At 49.1% G+C, this 25,325-nt stretch overlaps 1 protein-coding gene and 2 non-coding genes across 3 annotated transcripts in view; all 3 read right to left on the reverse strand.

Annotated features, from left to right (window-relative positions):
- Nucleotides 1-16,357: 16,357 nt before the first annotated feature.
- Nucleotides 16,358-16,432, reverse strand: Trnas-gga (transfer RNA serine (anticodon GGA)). Its single transcript has one exon. It is a non-coding gene; the product is annotated as a tRNA-Ser (tRNA).
- Nucleotides 16,433-16,635: 203 nt separating this feature from the next.
- On the reverse strand, nt 16,636-16,710 carry Trnas-gga (transfer RNA serine (anticodon GGA)). Its single transcript has one exon. It is a non-coding gene; the product is annotated as a tRNA-Ser (tRNA).
- Nucleotides 16,711-24,953: 8,243 nt separating this feature from the next.
- Nucleotides 24,954-25,325, reverse strand: part of LOC125941056 (uncharacterized) — a 155,879-nt gene continuing 155,507 nt past the window's right edge. The window contains exon 10 of the mRNA XM_049657976.1: nt 24,954-25,303. Within this exon, the coding sequence (XP_049513933.1) occupies nt 24,994-25,303 (310 nt within the window). The 3' untranslated portion in view covers nt 24,954-24,993. The remainder of the gene's footprint in view (nt 25,304-25,325) is intronic.

Genomic DNA, 25,325 nt, shown 5'->3' on the forward strand with positions numbered 1-25,325 from the left:
TGTCGCCGCGCGACCAGTGGACCTGCACGAGAGCACAAACACAGCCCGCTTGCATGCGAAGTGGGAAAGGGCTTGAGCGGTATCCTGGCTGCGTGCCCTATCCCTCTGCCTTCAGACCTCATCAGTGACGTCATGGAGGCATTCTTTTGTTTGTGCATTATTTCCAGTAGGATATCCACCTGGTTGTCCAGGTTCCTGAAAAAAATGTCACAGTTTCGCCCTAAGGGCGAAGCAATGAATGCGATAGCAACACAGCAATGTCATACGAAGTAAGGTGAGCGGCCTCGGTAGCAATATGAATTGTAGTAAACATGAGCTGATTAAGTAAGCAGGTGTGCTGCGGCGTAAGTAGACCGACATGAAGAGAGACTCGGTGACCACGAGAAGGCGCGTGTGAAACGGTGGTGTTGATGAGAAGCGCTTACCGTGGGCAGCGCGTGCGAAGGGACACACCTGTAGTGCTGCACTGCCGATGTGGGCAGCATAGCATGTGTAGCGTGCGTTGGAAAATGTGGCCCGACTATTACTAACTGAATGAACAAGCGTGGTGTGAGCGCGTACAAACAAACATGAATAGATCACACAGAATGACTGCAGCCAACGACTGTCAAAACGCTGGCAGCGGACCAAGGTACGTGCGGTCTATCGCTTCAACGGAAACTGAGCGGCGCATGCACGGCGCGTAAAGGTCAGAGCCGTGTGTAGATAAAAGACGGTGCGGTCGAACGAACGCCGAGCGCGGTTGTTGGCAGCGTAGAAGTGCGCCCCCCCCCCCCCCCCCCACTCCCCCCGGCGCTGGCTTCCCGCTTCCTTGCTTGCGCGTGGGAGAGATAAGAGACTGTGCGGACGAGCGACGAGCGCGGTTGTTGGCAGAGAAGTGCCCCCCCCCCCCCCCCCCCCTGCTCCCTCCGGCGCTGGCTTTCCGCTTCCTTGCTTGCGCGTGGGAGATTGAGTGCGTTCGCTCTCCGTGATAGCGCGCGTCCCCGCACGCTTCCGCTGGGGCATACGGCGCGCGGCAAAGATTTTATCTATACGGAACCTCACGGCGACGATGACGGCGACGGCGACGCCGACGGCAGAAATCCGGTTGAAGTGTCCATATAATTGCTATCGCAATAAAGGGAAACTTGGAAAGACACCGGTAAATAGCAAAATTTTAGCATATAACACATTGGTCGCAACTTGAATACGCGGTGGTTGTATGGGATCCTAATACCAAAAAGGACATCATGAATTTAGAACGTGTACAAAGGAAAGCTGTTAGATTTATGTTTGGAAAATATAAAACACAGGATTCCCCGTCCGTACTAATGCTTAGAAATAAAATCAGTTGACCAAAACACAGGAGTTAAGCTAGTCGTTTCCTGCTTTTACATAGCATCATAAATGATTAATCGGGCTTTAAATGTCTCATTATGTAACGCCTCTTATGTATTCTGTATATCTATCTGTTATGTATCTTATGTATGTAAATGCCTCATTATGTAACGCACGAACAACAAGACATAGACAGAACTTTTCTCTTACGTCAATATCTGCTAAAACAAAATCTCACATGAATAGTTTTTATCCGCGTACTATAAACGAATGGAATTCCCTCCCTGTGGGTTTACTACAATCAAGGAACTTCGCAAATAAGCTGGAAAACTATTTGTAACATAATTTAGCAAAACCATAAGCAGTATTTGTAACTATTTTCTCGTTTTTATGTGAAATTTCCTGTACTTTGTGATGTTTAGTGCCCGATTGTTTGGCACAGCGTTTTTCATCCACATATAATTACAAATATGCAGTTCTTTTTGTTGTAGTTACTGTAGTTAAGCAAACATTTTCATCTTTGTAAAGTGGCTATAGGCTGCATCCTTTTCATGCATTGTTTATATTTTTCTATTTTTCTTGCAGTGTCATTGCCTTGTCACTGTATTGCCCCTCGTGCGTGGGCCAGTTGGCCTGCAGTATGAATAAATAAATAAAAAAATCAGGCAACCGCCAGTAATGGAGGCGGGGCTGCCGCCGCGTATCAGCATGGGACAGAGCGTCTCAAGAGAGCTATAAAAAGTTTCCGGCCCCTGGCTCGCATACTTTGGAGGAGGGCAGGAGAGGGAAACACGACATAAGAAGGCAAGCAGATGGTACTACTAGACATGACAGTGGTTGTGGACGAAGTAGATCAATTTAAGTTCCCGGTACAGCACGGTACATGCTGTACCGTGAACATAAATTGCTGTACAGCACGTGCTGTACAGCAATTTAAGTTCACGGTACCGTGAACCGGGAACTTCCGGGAACTTCCGTGCTATTTCTGCAAAATCAACACCGTGTAAACATGTCAAGCGGACAATTGACGCGGGGCATGCCGACGCAAAGCCACATTAAAGCCCGTTACCGTGTAGGCAACACTAAGGAAGGGGCCGCACGTCGAATGAGCACTGCTGCTCCCACCGCATAAGCTTTGCGGCTATGGCTGGTCACAAGGTAGCGGGTCCGATCCCCGAGTGGGACATCTACATTGCAACGGGTGCGAAATGCAAAAACGTTTGTGTACTTAGGTTTAAATGCACGTTAGCGAGCCCTAACCACCACGGCTTCCTGATAATCCGATAATCCAAGTGTGGTTTTGGCACGTACAGTGCCCCAATTAAAAAAAATATATATGTTCACCACTTCTGACCCAATGCGATGTGCCATGTCAGGCAACGACAATGCTAAAATTCTATGGGGCAATAAACGCTCGCGCACAACAACACATCAACCATAAACATCTTGCTCTGTGTTGTGCGTACTACGCAGGCAAACAGTAGTAGTGCACGCAAGTTAACGTTTAACATCAACTCACCACTCACGCATTGTACTCGAGTCTAAAAAATGTAACATTCGCCGTCAATGCAACCGCTGACTATCGCCGATCAAAGCAAACAACACAGAAGGATTCGCTTACATCGATTCCCACAGCGCGTGTTTTCACTCGAGTTCTCATCTGTGTTGCTGGAACAAGTCCGATGGTGTTTTGGTGCATGGAGGACAGTAGAATGTTGTGTGTTTGTGCTGTTTCTTTTCGCGAAGTCGATGGAGAGATATTGTGCTACTCGGCCGTAGGCATCGAGCAGACATCTTTTCGAGATGGTGTTTTGCGCTGTGGTAGCGTTCACTCTAGAAGACTAGGGTGGTTGGTCATTAACTACCCAGGTTCTGGCTGCACTGCTTTAAACTTAAAAGCTTGCCATATTTGTCCATCTTCCAACAGAACTAAAGCTGGTCCTCGCTGCTCGATAATCCACTTGGGATACGAAAGGTGTGATGAACTCTTGCCATGGACTGCTGTCTTCCTTACGCACACGTAGCCACCGACGGCAAAGGGTCTGGTTCGTGCTCCAGGATGTCGGTCTCTGTAGCGCTTTGAAGAAGCTTGTTGCTCCTTGACACACTGGCGCAGCAGTTTCATCGCTTGTGCAGAATTTTCGCATATATGATCACGTGGTAGGCCGACGATGCTTACTATTCTGTCGTGCGGCAAGGCGGCGCGTGCAACTCCCGTCATAGCGTCAGGAGTGTAGCGGTAGACGCTCAAGTAATCTGTGATGGGGGTACGAATGTCACGACGCTCATGTACTTACATCTGCACGTAAGGTTCCAGGACTCTGCTAAACCATTCTACGGGACAGTTTTCCTATGGATGGCAGACAGATGAGAAACAATGGCGTCTGCCATGTTCCCGAAGGAACACTGAATTTCGCCTACGGCAACTCTGGTTCGTAGTCAGAAACTATCTGACTGGGGTATTGAGGAAGTTCTTGATTGTTGCAGTAGAAACTTTCCTTGACAAAATGCCCCCTGGACGCTTGCTGCTATAATGAATAAGCGTCACCGCATAACGACAGTAAACGGGAACTTGTCGAACAGTCCAATATATGGATACAAATCTTCCCCCAAAGTGTGTCAGGTTAAACTAGACTGTAAGGGTGCCGCAGTTCACCGCGCGGACTTGTTACAAAAGTGGCAAAAACAACACAGGTTCTGACAAGTTGTTCAACATGTTCGTCCATCCGCGTCCACCAGTACAACTATCATAGTCACCTTTTCGTTCGACTGATTCACGGATAGAATTTGTGAGTGACGCCAACAGACGATGGGCATGAATACCTGGGACAACCAATCTGTTGCCCAGTTAAAGTCTTGTACAACGCAGACGTAAGTGCGCAAATGAAAATTTGCCACAAAATCTGCTCCTATTGATTCTTTATCAGGCCAAGATGACATAACATGCTCCATGATTTCTGCAATAATACTGTCATTAGCGCTGCCTACTTGTACTTGATGCATCATTACCATAGGAAAATCAAGGCAAACGAACTATCATTGAGCGGCAGCATCGTTTGGTGCTTCCTGCAAAGGTAGTCGAGAGAGTGCATCGGCCATGATGTTATCGCTTCCCTTGCGGTTCTGTCAATGACAATACCGACAGACATACAGCTAACTGGGTGAATCTCCCAAAGAATGCTGATCGCTACAAAAAGGAGGTGCCTTCGCCAGCAAGGACTCTTCGCGGCTCATGCCGCTTCCTTTATTCTACCTGTTATGACACATATGCTATGCTTGATACGTGGCGGCTTCAGATGTACATACCTACGCCTGCATGGGCACACTCATAAGGAGCTGTAATGCTTTCAGCCTACACCAGAACCGTGACCTATCAAGTATTTAAATTTCTTGACGTCGTGATGATGGAAGATGTTGGGTGTTTCAGGTTCAATATCGATGAATTGTGTATTTGGCCCAGGTCGTTGTTCGGCCCGGGGCGTTGCAAGTGGGTCCAGGTTGACCGCGACGAGCTGAGCGAATGTGCACTTCCTGGATGAGAAGGCCTTCGTGGCACCGAGGCAGTCTTATTCGAGATGACAGCTTGAAAGTCATCACTCATGTTGAATTGCATTGCGCATGGGTTAATGCATCAAAACTAAAGCACCCGTTGCAATGTGGAAGATCTGATCGGGGAGCCTGTACTCCGCTGATCGGGAAGTCCGAGAAACGCCTTGCCCATTCTCTCGCCGCTCTCCCGTACGCGGAAGGAGGCGAGGATATTCAGGATGGTTCGAATGGCCAGTCGCACTCGCGGAAGGTAGGCATAAGGTCAGGGCTTGAACGTCCTCTGAGAACCGGTTCGGAGGAGGCTTCGCGCAATTCTGCTTTGCGCGCTCTTCTTTGCGTTGCAGGGGTGATATCACAGATACGCATTTTTTTTTACAATAGGTATTATTTGCGAACCTTCTCTGACTTCGCTCACCCAAATAGGAGCGACATAGGTGCACATAGGAGATGGAGCCCGGAGGGGTGGTGGGGCGTCATGGGAGGGATTTTACTAGTGGTTCGACCATTATGATTGTCCGAGATACAGTCATCAAATTTCCTAGTCTAGTCTCCTAGGGAAGACGACTGTTTCATAAGCGGCGACCTTTGGTGCACTGGCTGTGTCCTCACGTGTCCTTATGTGAGCTCAGACATTTATTCTGCTCCTACATGGAGCGGACTTCTATAGCTAGAGCCGTTGTACATAACATAAAATAAACCTTTTTCTTCTTTCCTACAACTGGACGTACTCACCCCTGTGCCTTAAGCATTCCTAGCCCAAACGCTACCCCGAGCTGCAACAACGGCCATATGTACCACCTCTACGAGTACAGTAGCGCCGGTGGCCGGCTCTGTTCTCTGCGGAATCGTGCAATGAAAGAACAGTTTGCGGTTTGGAAGGATGATGGAACAGGTGGTCGCTGTTATTGGAATGAAGGAATAAGCGTGCAGCTTCCAACGCGAACTTGGGACGCGGAATACACATGTAGGCATCTGTGTCACGATCGGATTACTTGCTCCACGTGTTGGTTAATTGGCCGGCCGCGCTGATGAAGATTACCACGCTTGTCCTTACTGCTGGTATATTCGTGCCCAACACTGCCATGCATCTTCCTCGGAATAACGAAACTTTTGGGCGGCTTGTTAAACTGCTGCCTATTTACATGTGGTCGGAGGCATACTATTATGATGGTAATAAGATCAAGCTTAGATCTCAGCTTCCTGTAACAATCGAAACATTTACGCACTATTGCTCGTTCGCACGTGGTCGCATTATTTAGTATTAGTAATGGGGAACGTTTGTCTTTGTTGACTGCTAAAATTGTGTCACGCGCCCACCCTCACTAATTAACTGTGTCGCTTCAGCTTCGTCTGCCCTTTGAGTTTTCTTTGGCTAACCACGATTGCGAGACCAATCGAAAACAACCTAAGGTTGGAATAAATAAACTTTTGTTGGCATTTCTATCACGATCGAAACACTTGCTGCACGTGATGGTTGGTTGGCCTCGCTGCTGAATTCTCACGTGTTTCTTTTAGGCCTGTATTTTGCTGGTGCCAAAGAATGCCGTACACGTGCGTTTCTGGGAATACCAAAACTTTTCGGTGATTGATTGTGAAAGTGCTGCTTATTTGCACGTCGGATGCGTGCTACCATGATGGTGAGGTCAAGATTACGTCTCAGCTGTTTGTAACGATCTTAGCATTTACGCTTCTTCTTCGACCATTGCTCATCCCGTCGTTGTTGCATTTTTAGTAATGGAGAACGTTTGTCTTTCTTGACTGTTAGTGAAATTTCTGTCACGCGCCCTCGGTCATTAACCGTCTTGCTTAAGCTTTGTCTGCCGTTTGAGTTTTTTTTTTTTGCGTAACCGCGATTGCAATAACAACCGTAAAACCGCCTAAAGCTAGAATAATGGAACCTTTGCAGCCATTTTTGTCAGTGGCAGCACCACTCACGCATGGTGGTTGGCCAATCGCGCTGCTTCAGTTTTTTTTCCTCTCGCATTTGCTGTTATTTGGGCCAGCGTATGCTCAAGAATGTGTGCGCGCCATGCTGTACAAGGTGAAATTCATACCGCACTGTCTCTTTCGAACTACGAGACTGTTGCATCCCCGTATTGTCATTATATGCTTTGTCAAGCTCTAGTCGACGTTCGCCTGAGTTTTTTTATTATTGAGATAGCAATTATAGGGACACTCCAGGCGAAATTGCACTGATGCGGCGTACGCAGACCACGTGCGCCGCCGTAAGTTGTGGCTTCATGAGCGCTGTTCCCGTGCAGTTTAAGTGTCGTAGGTCGCGTAAACTTAGTTCTGCAAGCTGTGGAAACGCGTTGGAGCCGGAAACAGCAAGAAGCGATCGCTTGTTGCTTGCGTTTACTAATGGTTCCTCCTTGATTCCTCCTTGATTCATCACGCCAGCGTTCCGACAACGAGTTCATCTGCTATCGAGTGCGATGTGTCCCTGTTTGTCTTTTTGCACGGCACCAAGGTTGCTAATTTAATAAGTAAGGGGGGGTTTACTTTAATATACACGGGTGATAACACGTACAGCTGCTTAATTTACTTATTATAGTTGTCTGGCAATTTGCTGTCGCAATTAATGCTTCGCGTTTCGGGCGAAACTGGGACATTTTGAGTATTGTCAGCTCATTTCACAAAGCCATGCAGGTGTAGAGACATTCGGCGAATTCCCTTTATTCTTAAAGGGAATTTGCTTCATTCTTATACACAGAAAATGGCCCGACATCCGAGCATTACGGTAGCCGAGGAGTGCCTCAAGGCGGAGTGTTAGCCCGACGCTTTTCAATCTAACCCTCATTGGATTAGTTGACAACCTGCCAAGCACCGTACGACTTTCAATCTATTCGGACGACATATGCATTTGGGCATCAGGTGTAACACGACTTCAGCTTCGCGCTCGGCTTCAGAAGGCAGCCACAATGACATCTTCCTACCTTCCTCAACAAGGACTTGAAATTCCATGTGGAAAGTGCGCAATGGTGGCATTCACCAGGAAGCTAATGTCTGCTTACGGAATATCAATTAACAGACAACTTATACCATACAGCAGAAGTCACAGGCTCCTGGGAATCGTTATTGACAGAGACCTGTCTTGGACTCCGCACGTGAATTACGTGAAAAAGCGGCTGAGTGCTATTTTTCACCTGTTCAGGTTCCTTGCAGGAAAAAGCTGGGGAGTATCCATACACGGTATGTTAGAGCTGTACGTGGTGTTTTTCGTTGGATTCCTGCGGTACAGCCTGCCTGCAATATCCAACACCTGCAAGACTAACCTCCGTACTGTTCAGAGCATTCAAGCCCAAGCCCTTAAGATATGTCGGCTTACCACGCAGTGCGTCAACGGCCGAAACCATTGCCATTGCCCAGGATTACCCTATCACGACGCACATTACCGTTGAAACACTGCGTGCGCATCTCAGACACTATGCTAGGACCCCTTCCCACCACCTGGCGAGCCTCACTGCTGAAAGGAACTGCTCGATATTTAGCGCTACTGTCAGTACACATCGTGCATCGTTTACTTCAGGGTACGCACCTGCGGCCAAGCCAGTGCTTCCTCCTTGGTGTTTGAGCCGTCCACAAGTACATATAACGTTTCCAGGACTACAGAAGAAGTCAGATTTACCGGCCCCTGCTCTAAGAACAACTGAGCTTACTCCTCTTCCATGAAAAGTACAGCAACCACGTGCACATCTATGTCGATGGATCGACTACGTCGTCCAGTTCTGGTGGTGCCGTGGTTATACCAACGCGAGGAATAACACTGCGGTTCAAGACATCGCATGTCACGACCTCAACGGCGGCAGAACTAACGGCTCTGTGTCGTGCACTAGAATTCATTGATTCTGAAAGACCTAGAAAATGGGCTGTGTTTTCAGACTCAAAACCGGCATTACAGCGCATGCAGTCAGTTTTCCGACGCGGCTGTCATGAAAAGTTGACAAACGAAACCATGAAACTTCACCATCACGTCCAACAAAAAGGCAACGAGGTTGTATTTCAATGGGTACCTAGTCATTGTGGAATCAGTGGCAATGATTCCGCAGATAACGCTGCTCGCACATCACACCAAGAAGAGCTCAACATTCCAATTCCACTTTCGAGGACAGATGCCGCAAGGCAGCTTCGACACCTGGCACGGAGTCTCTCACTGACCGATTGGAACTCGCCAACCTTACAACTTACACGACTACATCAATTAAACCCTTCACTGCAACTCCGACCTCCATTCGGACTTCCTCGACGTGAAGCGTCACTCTCTGTCGCCTTTGGTTAGGAGTTGCCTTCACAAAGGCATACTCTACTATAATTCGAGTGACCGACAGTGCAGCAAGCCAGGTCTGCGGCACCGACGAAACTATTGACCACCTGCTGTGCCACTGTCCAGGATATGCCCCAGAAAGACAACAACTTGCTAACGCGCTAAAAAAACTGGACAATTGGACGCTTTCCGTGCAGGTGCTGCTGGAACACTGCCCCCATAGCTCGTCGGCCCATAAAGTGATGAAGGCACTTTTGTGCTTCTTGAGGACGGCGGGCTTGTGTCAACGTCTGTGGCTATTAGTGCAATAACACACGCGTCAGTGAACTAACCGCTAAGTTCCCTTCTTTCCTTCCCTCCCCTCTCTCCCTGTCATCTTTGTGTTCCCTCTTCCCATTCCCCCGGTGTTGGTTAGCCAACCGGACGTTATTCTGGTTAACCTCCCTGCCTTCTGCCTTCCTCTTGCTTCCTTCCTTCCTTCCTTCCTTCCCTTTATTCTTAAACAGCGTTGACATTATCGTAACTTTTCTGTTGACTGTTAGCTCAGCTGATTTGTTCAAAGTGTAACGGAACAGAGACACGTACAGAGACAGCACCCGTTCCTGGGCCAACCGTTCAAATATCTGCTTCCTCGTCTTCTCTCCCAGCGCCCGCCTTGCGAGCGCCCGAGGCCAAGTCCCCTTCGTCTTCACACCTGACCACGCTGAAAGTATACGGCGCACTTGTAACCAAGCACCTTAACATGCAGGAAACTTGTCCCGGCAGTGCGGTCGTCGTTGGTGAGCCATCCAGTGAGCTATCCAGTGCGCAACCAGCTTTTCTGGCGAGTGGCACTGACTGCAGCGCTGGTCGCAGGTTTCGCCGACGATTATTCTGTCGCAGATGGGCACGTAACGATCGCAGTATATTCTGTACAGTGCACAGCTGCTCTGATCAGCTGTTGCGTGCGTCTTTGCACTGTTGCCGCTGGCTGATCAAGTCTCACGGATGTGCTCGAATAGGCTGAGCTCGACGAAATACCAACTGCTGCTCATTCGCCCTTGTTCGAAGGTGGTATGAGGGTAGTCCGCTTTGAAACCGATGGTTGCTTGCGGATCTGCATCCTTGCGTGTCCCTTCTGATTTCTTGCGATGGTACCTTGTAATGGTGCCTCGATCGTCTTAAGGTCTCTTGCGCGTCGTGTGCGTCTTTCGTGTCTTTTGCGTACGCGCAGGTTTTCGATGAGGTTGATGTCAGCCGTGTTACACGCCTTAGGTCCCTTCAGCGAAGCCTCACTCAGTGTGGGGCCAACTGCCACTCATTCGGCCAATGACTGCACTGAAATTCGAGCATCTGGCGGGTCCGGACGGTTCTGCCTGCTGCAGTCCGTGGATATATCGGGTTCCTGGAGGGCTAGCTGCTCAAGTACAACAAGAGCCGTGCCTCCATGTGCTCCGGCATTGTTGAATTCGGGAGGCACTTCACCGACTACAGTGAATGGAAAGTGGTCACGGTCTCTAAAAGTGATGGTGTAGTGTCGGACGCTGCCGCAGAGACCGAGACCTGCGGTGGAAAAAATGGCTCGCATCCGCGGTCTACCATAGAGCACGCTGCGAGCCCATCTACGAAAACCTTGCCGGTGCATGAAGCTGCAGCGGCGAGATGGGGCTGCTTCCGAGCGTCGCCAGGTTGTCGTCGCAGAAGCGCAGTTGACGTGGTCTGCTGTGTGAAAGTAGCAGCGGTGACCTGCGGCGTGTTTAGAGGTTGTAGTGGAGCTGATAGACCCGTTGGGGATTATCCGGCTGGTGATGGGTCGACGCGGGAGCAGTTGTCGCCATGCGCTTCCCACCGTCTGGGTTGGAGCCGACGGTGACACGCAGTGAGCCGGCGTCTACGGCGGGGCAGCCTGCGACCTTCCGTGTCGAGGCGTTGCTGGGCACACCTGCCGCAGGATCGAAGCCGTAGCTCTTCGCAACGTTGTGCGAAGAACTGCGCTGATTGGACTCACCGCAAGCACAAGGAAGCGAGCCGAAAGCAGCCATCAGCGCTGCACTTGATTCAGGCCACGTCCCCTGTTTGATGCCTGCGTAGTTGTCCCATGCCTTGACGGCACCGCAAAGCCGTTTCGCTGCAACCAGCCATCTTGTGTGGTCTGGCCAGGCATGACGATCACCCAAGGCATTGATGTTGCGAACCCAATAGTGCCGTCGTCTTGAAAGCCGCGAAACGTCGGTATTTCCACGAACTCCGACTGCAGGGAAGCATGGATGGCGTTCTCAGGCAGGGGAACGCCGTCGGCTGCGCCATTCTGTCGGCTGCGCAATTGTAAAGGAACAGAGACACGAGAGAGCACCCGTTCCGGGACCAGCTGTTCTAATATCTGCTTCTTTGTCTTCTCTTCCAGCTCCCGCCTTGCGAGTGCCCGAGGTCAAGTTCACTTCGTCTTCACAGAAGCCACAAGGAATCAAAGTTACTATCAGAACCGTTCTGCAACCATGTCTGAAACGCTGAGCCGAGCCATTGCTAACTTCCTTTGGAGCCTACCTGCTTGTGAACTTTGGGTTAATTTGTGTGTCTGTGACTGTTGAAGGAAGCTTACAGAAATGCCGTACTAAATTTGTTAGCACCTGTGAACTCCAGCTCATTTTGTGTAAGCGGCCGCTGAAGCCAGTCAGCACAAGGCCTTGGTAAATTGTGTAGTCGCCAAGATACCTGTGATCATTTCAGAAATATTTGTATCTGCAACCATAGAAGACCAGCCACATTCAGCCTCTGATAACTTCCTTTAAAGTCATGTGATACCAGGGAATTTTTTGTGTGAATTCGTGTTCGTGCCTGCCCGCTGAAGTAAGCCAACACAAATCCTCTGTTAACCTTTGGTACGTGTGAACTTGTCGGGAACCGAGGGGTCGCAGCGGAGCGCCAGAACAAGAGGACCAGCTCAGCAGGCTTTCAGGACGGACTAGCGCGTGCCGTGCTTGCGCCGCTGGCACGCGCCGCCCAACTTTATTTTTCTCATCGGTCGCAGCCGGCCCCAAGGCGCCGGCCGAGAGCGCTGACCTTAGCGTTCCCGCTTAGCAGCGTCGGTGGGCGCATCTCGGAAGCTCGGAAACTCGAGCTCGGAAGATCCAAATACGCATTTCTGGGGATTGACAACCAGGCCAAATTGTTGAAGGCGCTGAAAGAGTTACCGGAGGTGACGCTCATGATCTTGTGGATTGGGACTCGCGACGAGGATGTCGTCGATGTAGGCAAATACAGCCGGGAGGCCGCGCGTTACCTCGGCAATGAATAGTTGGAACGTTTGAGCTGCATTGCGTAACCCAAAGGGCATGCGCACATACTCAAACAGGCCGAAGGGTGTAGTAATGGCTGTCTTCGGGATATCGGCCGGTTCAACGGGGATTTGGTGATAGGCCTTGACAAGGTCTACCTTACTAAAGATTTTACATCCCTCCAAATGGCCTGTAACATCTTGGATGTGTGGAAGGGGGTAGCTATCGTGGACCGTGTGAGCGTTGAGTGCCCGGTAGTCACCGCACGGACGCCAGTCACCCGGTTCTTTCTTGGGCACCAGATGAAGCGGGGAGGCCCAACTGCTGGACGACGGACGAATAATACCTAGCTGGAGCATGTGCTCGAATTCCCGTTTAGCAGCGTCGGTGGGCGCTACAAACTCATACAATGCGTGTTTTTGTCTGTGTTCGCTGAAGCGGGCATGCTGCAAGCCATTGCTTAAACGTGTAGTCGCTAACGTGTAGTCGCCAATGTGTAGTCGCCAACGCGTGGCAGCAGTATTTGGCTGCTACCACGGAAGAAAGACCGCATTCATCTTTTGTTAACGTGCTCAGGGGCGTTTGAGCCTGTGAACTCGTAAGGATAATTTCTGTTTGGGACCACTCAAGCACAGCAAGTATCTTGTAACTTCTAGTATCTGTGAACTGAGTTTGGTTTTGTGCTCAAGCAAGCGTCTTGTAACTGTTTTTGTGCGTGTTTAGTGTTTTTGTCTGTAATTGCTGAAATAATAGTAGTTTTATTAAAGCCCAATGTATCTCTCAAATCTTCAGTATCTTTCACTGTGTGCGACCACTGAAGGAAGCAAGCCTGCAGAGAGCCTGCAGCAACTTCCCTGATGCCGAAGACACCTGTGATCATTTCCGGAATTTTTGCATTTATGTGCCTGCGACCGCTAACGTGAGGCCAGCCTGCAGTGGCCTCCTTCTAACTTCCTTTGAGCCCCACCCCCGCCCCCCCATTTTTACAAGGGCTTTACAAGTTTATTTACTGGCCGAGGTGCATCTGCAAAATATTAGCATAACTGTAATTGTCTCACCATTACTGGAAAGTCTCAATGTTTGCTTCGGTGACCTTTACTAAAATTTGTCATCAATGCAGAGTGCACTTGCACTGTAAACGGGTGACCATATACCAGCTGTTTGTGTCTATGACGCCTGAACTAGTCACAAGAAGCTTCGTTAACGCTTAATGTAGTTGTGACATATTTCGCATTATTCGTGGTACTGTGTGTAACTACTAAAAACGGTCTGCAGAGAGGCTCTATAATTGCCTCAGTGGCTAGCATATTTGAACTTTTCAGAAAATTTTGCGTTGATGTGCCTGCGACCACTGAAATGAGCCCACAGCAAGCCGAACATTCGTAGTGACCTCAACGAGAGTTCTTTAGTTTTCTTGCTAGCCAAAGTGCATTTGTAACCTTTTTAATTGCTGCATTCTTTCACTGGCCATGTTGCGTCATAACCTGTAATGGCTAAGCTTGTATGATCAAATTACTCAGTCCTACTTGTTTGCATTGGTGGGCTTTACTGAAAACTACAGAGTGCATTTGAAATTGAACTTGTGATCTTCCTGCAGCCGTTTTATTTACATAACTGTTGTATTTTTAACGATATTGTCAAATGATTCAGCAGACTGCAGAACTTAGTTCTGTAGCTTTGTTCCTGTTCGTGCAAAAAATGTTTAGCTTGTGTGTCCTGACTGATATTTCATATTATATGTTTTGATTTATTGCATTTTTATCAAATTACATGTAATTCATAACATTACAAACTTTCGAACATCTTTTTTTTAGATAGGTTGCCTAGTTTCAGTGTTTGCTTCCCCCCTCCTCACCTAAGCCGCTATTCTGGACCTTCCGCCATTTCCTTCGAGGCACGACGTAGCCGTGACGCTTACAAAATCGCGCCGATAGCTCCAATTTGCTCTCGTAATGCGACGCAAATTTGAAGTTTCGCCAAAGAAACTGCACGTACTGTAGGCATTGAACATATTCTAGATAAAGCAAAACAATTTTCCTCCACAATAAAAATAAAGCAGATAGCTCAAAGCATACGAATATTCCATCAAAATAGTTTCTCGCTTCCGTCGTCTGCATGCGCACAAGCTGCTTGAATAGCTGGGATGTGTTTCGTCGGGAAACAGAATAAGTCATCGTATATTGGCGCCCACGCGCTTGCTTTCTACCTTGCGGCAACATACACGACCTAACAGTGATGGTGAGCGCATGCTCTAGGCCACGTGATCGCTATCTCGTGAAATGCAAGTGACTCTAAGCGGCCGGGTATCATCGATAGCGTTGCGCGCGCCACAGGTATCCACTCGCGCGACGCACGCGCCGGCACTGCCATCTCTTGTGTACTTCACTGCTTACTCGCACCGCAAGAGGAAACTTTAGGACGCCGCCTTGAGTACATTTGTTTTTATAAATTAAAAAGTCGCCGTTGTCATAGCCTTTGATGAGGCGAAAAGACATTAACATTAATATTGCTTACGATACAAATACCGATGCGAAAAGTGCAAAAAGTCGCAAAAAGTTTGCTAGTATCAACCAATATTATTCCAAATAAGCGTGTTTTTAATAAAAGTGATGGTTCAAAACACAAAAGCCAACACCACTGCAGAGCGGTGCAAATGCTAAGAGCACGCATTGTGAAACAATTTTAATGGCCCCAAGCGACAGGGAAAATGCGGCAATATGCATACCGAGCTTGTTGAAAAAAAAGCACATTCCACGGGTAGCATATGCGTTGTTATGAGCCTCTCAACCAAATTTTGCACTCTTGCGCGGCGCATGGGGTTTAAAAGTGGAGTGGAAAGTCACCTTTTTAAAGCTTTAAATGGGCCCTGAACGACCGCCCGAGCTTGTTGAAAAAAAAAAAAAACACATTCAACGTTTAGCATATGCGTTGTTATGAGCCTCTCGACCAAATTTTTCACTCTTGCGCGGCGCATGGGGTTTATAAGTAGAGTGGAAAGTCACCTTTTTACAGCTTTAAATGGGCCCTGAACGACCGCCCGAGCTTGTTGAAAAAAAACAGCACATTCCACGTTTAGCATATGCGTTGTTATGAGCCTCTCAACCAAATTTTGCACTCTTGCGCGGCGCATGGGGTTTACAAGTGGAGTGGAAAGTCACCTTTTTAAAGCTTTAAATGGGCCCTGAACGACCGCCCGAGCTTGTTGAAAAAAAAAAAACAACACATTCCACGTTTAGCATATGCGTTGTTGTGAGCCTCTCAACCAAATTTTGCACTCTTGCGCGGCGCATGGGGTTTATAAGTGGAGTGGAAAGTCACCTTTTTAAAGCTTTAAATGGGCCCTGAACGACCGCCCGAGCTTGTTGAAAAAAAACAAGACATTCCACGTTTAGCATATGCGTTGTTGTGAGCCTCTCAACCAAATTTTGCACTCTTGCGCGGCGCATGGGGTTTACAAGTGGAGTGGAAAGTCACCTTTTTAAAGCTTTAAATGGGCCCTGAACGACCGCCCGAGCTTGTTGAAAAAAAAAGCACATTCCACGTTTAGCATATGCGTTGTTATGAGCCTCTCAACCAAATTTTGCACTCTTGCGCGGCTAAAGAGAAACTGAGACATCCACCCAAATGTAGGAATTCGCTACTATGGAAACCCAACCGGGATCCTCGAAAGAAAGCCTCGCAGTTGAAGAAAAATTCGTCTTGGTCCGGGACTCGAACCCGGGACCACCGCCTTTCCGGGGCAGCCGCTCTACCATCTGAGCTAACCAGGCAGCTAGCAGATGGCAGGGCGAAGTCGAATTTGTCGACAACTCGAAGCAAAGGCAAGTGTATGGCGTAATAGTTCAGCGGAAATCCGCTAGGTGGAGATCAGTAATTAAAGAGAAACTGAGACATCCACCCAAACGTAGCAATTCGCTACTATGGAAACCCAACCGGGTTCCTCGAAAGAAAGCCTCGCAGTTGAAGAAAAATTCGTCCTGGTCCGGGACTCGAACCCGGGACCACCGCCTTTCCGGGGCAGCCGCTCTACCATCTGAGCTAACCAGGCAGCTAGCAGATGGCAGGTCGAAGTCGAATTTGTCGACAACTCGAAGCAAAGGCAAGTGTATGGCGTAATAGTTCAGCGGAAATCCGCTAGGTGGACATAAGTAATTAAAGAGAAACTGAGACATCCACCCAAATGTAGCAATTCGCTACTATGGAAACCCAACCGGGTTCCTCGAAAGAAAGCCTCGCGGTTGAAGAAAAATTCGTCCTGGTCCGGGACTCGAACCCGGGACCACCGCCTTTCCGGGGCAGCCGCTCTACCATCTGAGCTAACCAGGCAGCTAGCAGATGGCAGGGCGAAGTCGAATTTGTCGACAACTCGAAGCAAAGGCAAGTGTATGGCGTAATAGTTCAGCGGAAATCCGCTAGGTGGAGATAGCGGATTCGTCAACTGCGAGGCTTTCTTTCGAGGAACCCGGTTGGGTTTCCATAGTAGCGAATTGCTACATTTGGGTGGATGTCTCAGTTTCTCTTTAATTACTTATCTCCACCTAGCGGATTTCCGCTGAACTATTACGCCACACTCTTGCGCGGCGCATGGGGTTTATAAGTGGAGTGGAAAGTCACCTTTTTAAAGCTTTAAATGTGCCCTGAACGACCGCCCGAGCTTGTTGAAAAAAAAAACACATTCCATGTGTAGCATATGCGTTGTTCCACGTGTTCCACGTGTGCATTCCACGTGTGCATATGCGGCAAGCGCGCAGCACGTGACGCCTCTCGCAGCCTGTACTACCCGAGTGCTTTTAGAAGGCGTTTTGTACATTGTCGAGTTAATTGTTCTTGCCTCGTCATAATGATGTCATCAACTGCGCACGAGCTGAAGTTGAATTTTCGCCGCAGTGTGACGCACCATCCCACGACGCCCTTGATCAGCCACCTAAACAGGTCGTGCGTGAGGACACCGACATTCCGCCTGGCTCTTTTGCCCTTGTCCAAGTCGTCTGTGATGCCGTCACCGATGCTACGGTCTTCTTTAGACCATCTGACATCTTTATGAGTCACAAAGCCAATCCACTGCCTTTTGCAACGCTTGACATCGCCACTGGCATCAGCAATATTTTTGTGTACAATCCGCTTTCTGCGTCGGTCACGTTGCTTGTCGGCGAATGTCAGGGCCGCGTGGAACAGCTTGACTCTTCGTTCTTTGTTACCGTGCCAGATGAATCTATTCATCTTGACTCGAACGAACTCCTTGCGCTTTCAACGCTTGAAGAGTCGTCAAGTAACATGTTTTCCAGTTCTATCGTCACTACACTAAACCCTGCTGAACATTCCGAGCTTCTTCAGCTTCTACACCACTTCAGAAATTCCTTCGATGTTTCTCAGCCGCAATTGGGCCGAACGTCGGAAGTGCAGCACTACACTGACACCGGCTTACACCAGCCGTTGCGTCAACGACCGCACCACGTCTCCGCCGACGAGCGTCGCGTCATCAACGACCAAGTCGACGATATGCTACCCCGTGGCGTTATCCAACCATCCCACAGTCCCTGGGCATCTCCTGTCGTTCTCGTGCGCAAGAAGGACGGGTCTATTCGCTTTTGCGTTGACTACCGTCGATTAAATAAGGTCACGCGCAATGATGTCTATCCTTTGCCGCGCATCGACGACGCCCTTGACAGCCTTCAGGGCGCGGAATTCTTTTCGTCCCTAGACTTCCGTTCTGGCTACTGGCAGGTTCCAATGGCTGAAGCCGATCGCCAGAAAACGGCATGTATTACACCTGACGGCCTATACGAGTTCAACGTGATGCCCTTTGGACTTTGCAACGCGCCTGCAACGTTTGAACGACTCATGGACAATACGCTGCGTGGCCTCAAGTGGTCTATGTGTCTTTGTTAACTCGACGATATCGTGGTTTTCTCGCCTGACTTTCCGACCCACCTACTTCGCCTTAGATATGTTTTGACGTGTCTCACCAACGCTGGCTTGCAACTGAACCTCAAGAAGGGCCGCTTCGCCGCGCGGGAGCTGACCATCTTAGGCCACACTGTGTCCAAGCACGGCGTTATACCAGACCCTGCAAAACTTCGTGCAGTCGCTGAGTTCCCGAAGCCTACTAACATCAAAGAACTACGCAGTTTTGTGGGCCTGTGCTCATATTTCCTGCGCTTTGTCCGCAATTTCGCATCGATCATGTCGCCCTTGACCCGGCTCCTACGCGGTGAGGCGGACCTCTCCTCCTGGTCCCCTGCATGCGATGCCGCGTTTGCTACACTGTGTTGTATTCTTACCTCTCCTCCTATTCTTCGCCATTTCAACCCTACAGCTGCAACTGAGGTACATAAAGACGCCAGCGGGGTCGGTCTTGGCGCCGTCCTCGCGCAACGCAAGCCCGGCTACTCCGATACGTGGGCGCCTATGCGAGTCGTACGCTGACAAAAGCAGAGGCCAATTACAGCGTAACTGAAAAAGAGTGCTTGGCTCTAGTATGGGCGCTTGGCAAGTTCCGCCCTTACTTATACGGCCGCCCATTTGATCTAGCAACGGATCACCACGCGCTTTGTTGGCTCGCCACGTTGAAGGGTCCATCTGGCCGCTTAGCACGCTGGGCACTCCGAATCCAGGAGTACGATATTCGCGTCGTCTACCGCTGCGGACGCAAGCACACTGACGCAGACGCCCTGCCCCATTCACCTCTACCTCCAGACTCGGCCTGCGGAATCACTTGCGCTCACCCCCTGTAATCTCTTGACCTTGACTCGATTGGCAACGAACAACGCCGAGACCCGTGGATTGCTTCTCTTTTCACCTATCTTTCTGGATCATCGACCACCCTTGTATCCCGATCCCTCCAACGCCAAGCTTTTCATTTCGCCATTCGTAATCAGCTGCTCCACCGATGCAACTACGCTCCCGAAGGCCGTCGATGGCTACTAGTCATTCCCCGCAGCTTAAGATCCCAAATCTGTGCCTCTTTTCACGACGATCCACAATGTGGCCACGCTGGCGTATTCATGACTTACGAACGTATAAGCCATCGCTACTACTGGCGGGGAACGTACACTTTTGTATGAAAGTTTGTTCAGTGCTGCCCTGACTGTAAACGTCGCAAATTACCACCTTTACGTGCGTCTGGTGCCTTGCAGCCACTTCCGTGCCCTGCCAAACCCTTCGATCGCGTAGGCATTGACCTCTACGGCCCGCTTCCCATGACACCGGATGGCAATCGGTGGATCATAGTTGCTGTGGACCATTTCACAAGCTACGCCGAAACTGCGGCTCTACCGTGTGCTACAGCGCGGGATATAGCCTCTTTCGTCCTGCATCGCTTCATCCTTCGACATGGCGCACCTCGAGAACTCCTCAGTTATAGAGGTCGTGCCTTCCTCCCCGAGGTCATCGAAGCTCTGCTTTTAGAATGCCACATTATTCATCGAACGATCACGGCTTACCATCTGCAAACTAACGGGCTCACGGAACGGTTTAACCAAACTCTCGGTGATATACTTGCGATGTCTGACCATGGGAACTGGGACCGCGCACTTCCTTTTGTAACGTCCGCATACAACACCGCGATACAAGCTACTACGAGATTTTCATCTTTCTTCCTCCTATATGGACGGTAACCATTGCATACTATCGACACTCTCCTTCCATACAGTCCTGACGCATCCAAGTGTCCACCTGTGTACCAAGCTGCCCGACAAGCCGAAGAGTGCCGCCAGCTCGCGCGCACCTTTACATCACAAGACCAACAGCGCCAGAAGGAAGGCCACGCCGACTCGCTGCCCAGCCTCACGTATGCCCCAGGGTCTCTTGTCTGGCTGGCTGTTCCTTGCTAAACTCCAGGCCTTTCCTCAAAACTCGTTCCAAAGTATGAAGGGCCTTACTGCGTCTTGGAGCGAACGTCCCCGGTGAACTTTCTTATCGAGCCACTTTCTCCATCTTACGACATGCGCCGGCGTCGACGTGACCTCGTCCACGTGGCGCGTCTCAAGCCCTATCATGACCCTCGGCCCACAACATCTTAGGTCGCCAAAATGGCTCTTTTTCTGCGGGGGCGATTGTGAACAAGAAGACGCGCCTCCGCCCAGCGGCATTGACAACGCTCGGCCCGCTCTGCTCGCGCTGTTGGTCGCTGGTGTTTTTGGAGACGGTGCTCCACGCTACCTCGCCGTTCTTGGAACTCGAAGCGTCCTCGAAGGACACCGCCAATAAACCTCTTCTCAAGAAGAATAAAATTGGGTTGGAGTGCATACAGAAGGCATTGCCAAATCCTGACTCGGAGCTTACCACTGTCATTGAAAAGAAAAGTGTACAATTATTGCAAAGCACTCGTGTACTTATATTTTGGTGCACGTTAAAGAACCCCAGGTGGTCCAAATTTCTGGAGTCCCCCACTACGGCCTGCCTCATAATCACATCGTGATTTTGGCACGTAAAACCCCATAATTTATTTGTAATTAACAATCATTGCATGCTACCGGTGGTACCATAGGAGTAGAAACTTGGAGGTCAACAAAGAAGCTTGAGTTCAAGTTTAGGACCGCACAAAGAGCGATGGAACGAAAAATCTTAGGACTAACGTTAACGGACAGGAAGAGAGCGGTATGGATCAGAGAACAAACGGGGATAGCCGATATTCTATTTCACATTAAGCGGAAGAAATGGAGCTGGGCAGGCCATGTGATGCGTAGGATGGATAACGGGTGGACCATTAGGGTTACAGAATGGATACCAAGAGAAGGGAAGCGCAGTCCAGGTCGGCAGAATACCAGATGCGGTGATGAAGTTAGGAAATTTGTAGGCGCAAGTTGCAATACGCTAGCGCATGACAGGGGTAATTAGACATCGCAGGGAGAGGCCTTCGTCCTGCAGTGGACACAACATATAGGTTAATGATGATGATGATGATGCTGATGGCCACACACATATTATTCGCACTGGTATTCCATGTAGGCATTCCATGCCACAGTGTGCCTACTAGTGCTTCGCAATTTCTTGAATTTCGGCAGCAGTGCCAACAGAATGCCTCCGCTATACTACATTGCCTATGCCTGTTAGAAACGTTAGGTTTTAGGTGACATAGAAAGAAGTGACCTATGCAACTGATTATGCGCTGGTTACACACAGCAACCATTCCTCCATCAAACCCAATGCACTTCTGCTGTTTCTTTTTCTTCGTTTTTACCAGTTCAGCATATCCACCAACCCGTGGATTGCTTCTCTTTTCACCTATCTTTCTGGATCATCGACCATCCCTGTATCCCGATCCCTCCGACGCCAAGCTGTTCATTTCGCCATTCGTGATCAGCTGCTCCACCGACGCAACTACGCTCCCGAAGGCCGTCGATGGATACTAGTCATTCCCCGCAGCTTAAGTGGGTGTTGCGGGTGTCAATACACAGTTTTAGGAGACTACGACGATCACAACATTCTCTTTGAAGAATTTGTAGTTGCTTCCAAAAGAAACCACAGCACGCTCAGATGCTTGGAATGGTAGAAATTTGTTGCCCTACAATATAGGAGATCCTTAAAAAATGGTAGACAGACTCTTTTAGGTTAGGTTAGGTTAGGTTAGGTTAGATTGGTTGGGTTAGATTAGGCTAGGTTAGGATGCGCTGGTTCTCTCAGCTTCTGATTTGCAAATACTTCAGCTCTCCAGGCTTACACTCTTAGAATAAATGACAATTTGCTTTTTTAATGTTTACTTTATAATGTTAAGTATCTGCACTCTTTACTCATAACAGTCTATAACGTTTTGTCGTGCAGGCGTCGTGTAGCTTTTCATACCTTTACATATAATATGCTCCCTTCTAGTGGAGTTTATTAACAGTATTTGAGACAATATTTTGTCCTAATTTTAATGTGTTCATTTTTGTAGGAAGTACATGCAATGCAGAATAAATTTAAAAAGTTAAAACTTATGAACTATTGTCTAATTTATAGTCCATTGTTCAAGTGGAAATTAATGTCACACACATGAAAAAGTCAAAACCGAAAAGAACGTGATAAGAATTAATTTAATGCGTCCGCATTCCTTCGTTAGTTCCCCAAGAAGAGCTGCCTGTCCCAGGCAAATTTTAATGCACAAGCATTCCTTTGCGGGTGCCGCAGAAAAATTTGTGCATCATGCGAAAAGTGTATTACCTTGTATCTGCGCAAAACTGAATTTGCGAAGTTAAGGCATTTATACGTTATATTAGCGTAAATGTAGATGATTTGTAGCCTAATAAACAATATAGAACGGTTGAAACAAAAACGTTGGTCGAATAGTATACCCCTAGGGATTCTAGGGAAACATAAAAAATGCAAGGTGAGCCAACTTAAATTTCTGGTTGGGCCCACCTAAAACTTAAACCTAAAACTAAAATAGTTGTGCCCGCTTAAAATTTGGGGTTGGACCCACTTGAATTGTGGGCGTATACGTAAGCATAACCCCAAATGCAATTCCAGCGGAGTGTCTGCGTACTTTTTACCGTGCAGCTGTCTATGGCTGCGGTTCCGTGTGAATTTTTCATGTCGAAAATTCAGTTCCCGAATTTGATACGAAATAGCTTCATTATACGCAAAAGATGGTATGTCTCATCACATGAATGTGCATTTTCAGTATAATAGTTATATATAGGCACCTTTTTCCACATCATTAGACTCTCAGGTAATAAGGGTTTCTCAAAGATTTGCCACTGTGTGACCAGCGTCCGCCACGTGTACGCTCGACCGCCCTCGTTGTCGTCGTTCCCTGTGCTTGCCCGCCTAATTTCCTCACGCTCTCCCATCGTGGCAGTCCCATTGCACCTGCATGCTTATAATGCAGCACTTGTTTTTCGCAGCACACTTTGCAATGAAGCCGAAATTCTGTGCATACACAATATTGTCAGGTCCGATGGCATATTAGATTAAGCAGGCCCTAATATTTCGTTACAGTGCAAGCGCAGACAATGAGCAGTCACGGAATATTAGCGAGTCCAGAGAGAGAGATATTAAACTTTTATTGGTGCCAGCAATTCGCTAGTGCGGACGCATCCTCCCTCTGCCTAGCAGGCGGCCGAGATCGCCTGGGTTTCAGCGGCTGCACCGGCTAGCTGGACGGCCCAGACCTGGTCTTGCTGGACCGAGCTGAGCAGCAGGGTCTCCCACTGTGCTCATCACTGTGTTCTATGACGTATTTCCGTCACGGAAATACGTCATAGAACATAATACAAAGAAAGAAACCAGAAGAAAAAGTGCGCGTGGTCAATGTACGCTCAATGTAGCAATTATTAAAGTGTTTCTCACAAGCGACAGCCGCCAGAGTTAGCCTTCGATCAGCCCTCTTATTTTCTTCTCCCACTCGCCAAAACGTTCTGGCCAGTCAACAGGCGCTGAATAATGAGACTTGCTCCTTGTTTGAGCGGTATCCAGTTGTACAATATGGGAGAAAACAGGTGCTGTGTTTACGCCTCGTTTTCTGCGACATCTCGGTTCCGTCCGTGAACAGACACAAGTGCGAACCACGCGCACAGAAAGAAACCCAGCAATGACATGCGGAGGCACCACATGCTACTTGCTCGAAAGCTACAACGCGCCGCAACCGACTGCGCTTACGAACGCGCATCCGAAGTGCACACGAAGCGCAAGCGACGCGTGATGCGCCGCTCGGTTAGCACGGTCCCAAACAGTGTCGCCGTGTGGGGGCCTCCGGCGGAAGGCATCACCGGCGGTGCCAGCGTCTCCCATTGGAAACGCCCGGCGGTCGGCACACTAGTATGTATATTCTAGGCACTATACTACGACGCCTCGATGCCAGCATTCGAAGGGACGCTGGCATCAAGAAGCACTACCAACGCCACCTAGGTGGCGTTCACCGTACTCAGCACAGCGGAGCGTGGCCTCCGCAATTAGCTCTGAAAATGTTTCTGAAGTTGATCGCGGAGGCTGCAATTACGACGCGCTGTACGCGCTGATTTGACTCGGTGACGATTCAGTTACGTGCTTTGTCTTGCGCGTTGTATTAGTGTGTCAGTTACGTGCTTCGTCTTTCGCGTTGTGCTAGCGTGTGCAGCGTAGTGCAGCTTCCATATGCACGACGGTTGCTCATGGTCATCGACGTTGGTAGTCGTGATGGAGGAGACGTGCCACCAGGCGTCAGCGTGGGTGCATCAACGCCTAAGGGCGCTTTAGCCACAAAACACCAATAGACATTATATATCAATGTGCAATAAACATTACACTACTTCTGTGAAGAAACGTTTCACTTTCGTGTTCTATACCGATTCCTATATAAGAGGGATCAACCACATTTTTTTTTCATTTGCTTCGTTACGTTTTTCTTTAACCTGAAATTGTTTGCGGTTAAACTATTGCCTAATTTAGGTGCTCTCTTCAGCAGGAAGCAGAGTAAGATCTATTGTCCCTTCTTACGCTAGGAACTGGCACGCAGTCAGTGTTGTGAGCTCCCGCCCTCGCAGCACTGAAGGCCACGAGCCTGCAGCCAGGACACGTCTATAGGGCATGTGCCTCTAAATGCCTCATGCACTCGTAATTCCTGCAAGCAGTCGAATATGTAACATCCAAGTATGATCGCAGAATGTCCCGGAGTGGTCATTTATTGTACATCTTGCGGATGATGTTTTTTTCTCATTTGGGAGGATTTGGAGATTTTCGGTTAGCGGGCACTTTCCCAACGCCGGAGTTTGTCCCACTTCCGGAAGTTGTTCCTTTACGCTCGGCAGACTTAGACGTTGCCGCCTTGGCCACGCCGGGCTCGCCGTCGTCTTCGCTGGCTTCCATAGACACTCCATTTCCCAGTGGCTCAATGTCGGACTCGGTGATCGAGGATGCTGACAACGCTTGCAAGCCTGATGCACCTGATGGTGAATCGTCGGGTTCCGGCTGCCGCAGTGGGATGCTTAGCTGCAGCCGATTCTTCGCCGGCACAGGTCGCAGGCTGCACGCAAAAACATGGCAGT

This window comes from Dermacentor silvarum, chromosome 10 (genome assembly GCF_013339745.2).
Source record: "Dermacentor silvarum isolate Dsil-2018 chromosome 10, BIME_Dsil_1.4, whole genome shotgun sequence".
NCBI lineage: Eukaryota > Metazoa > Arthropoda > Arachnida > Ixodida > Ixodidae > Dermacentor > Dermacentor silvarum.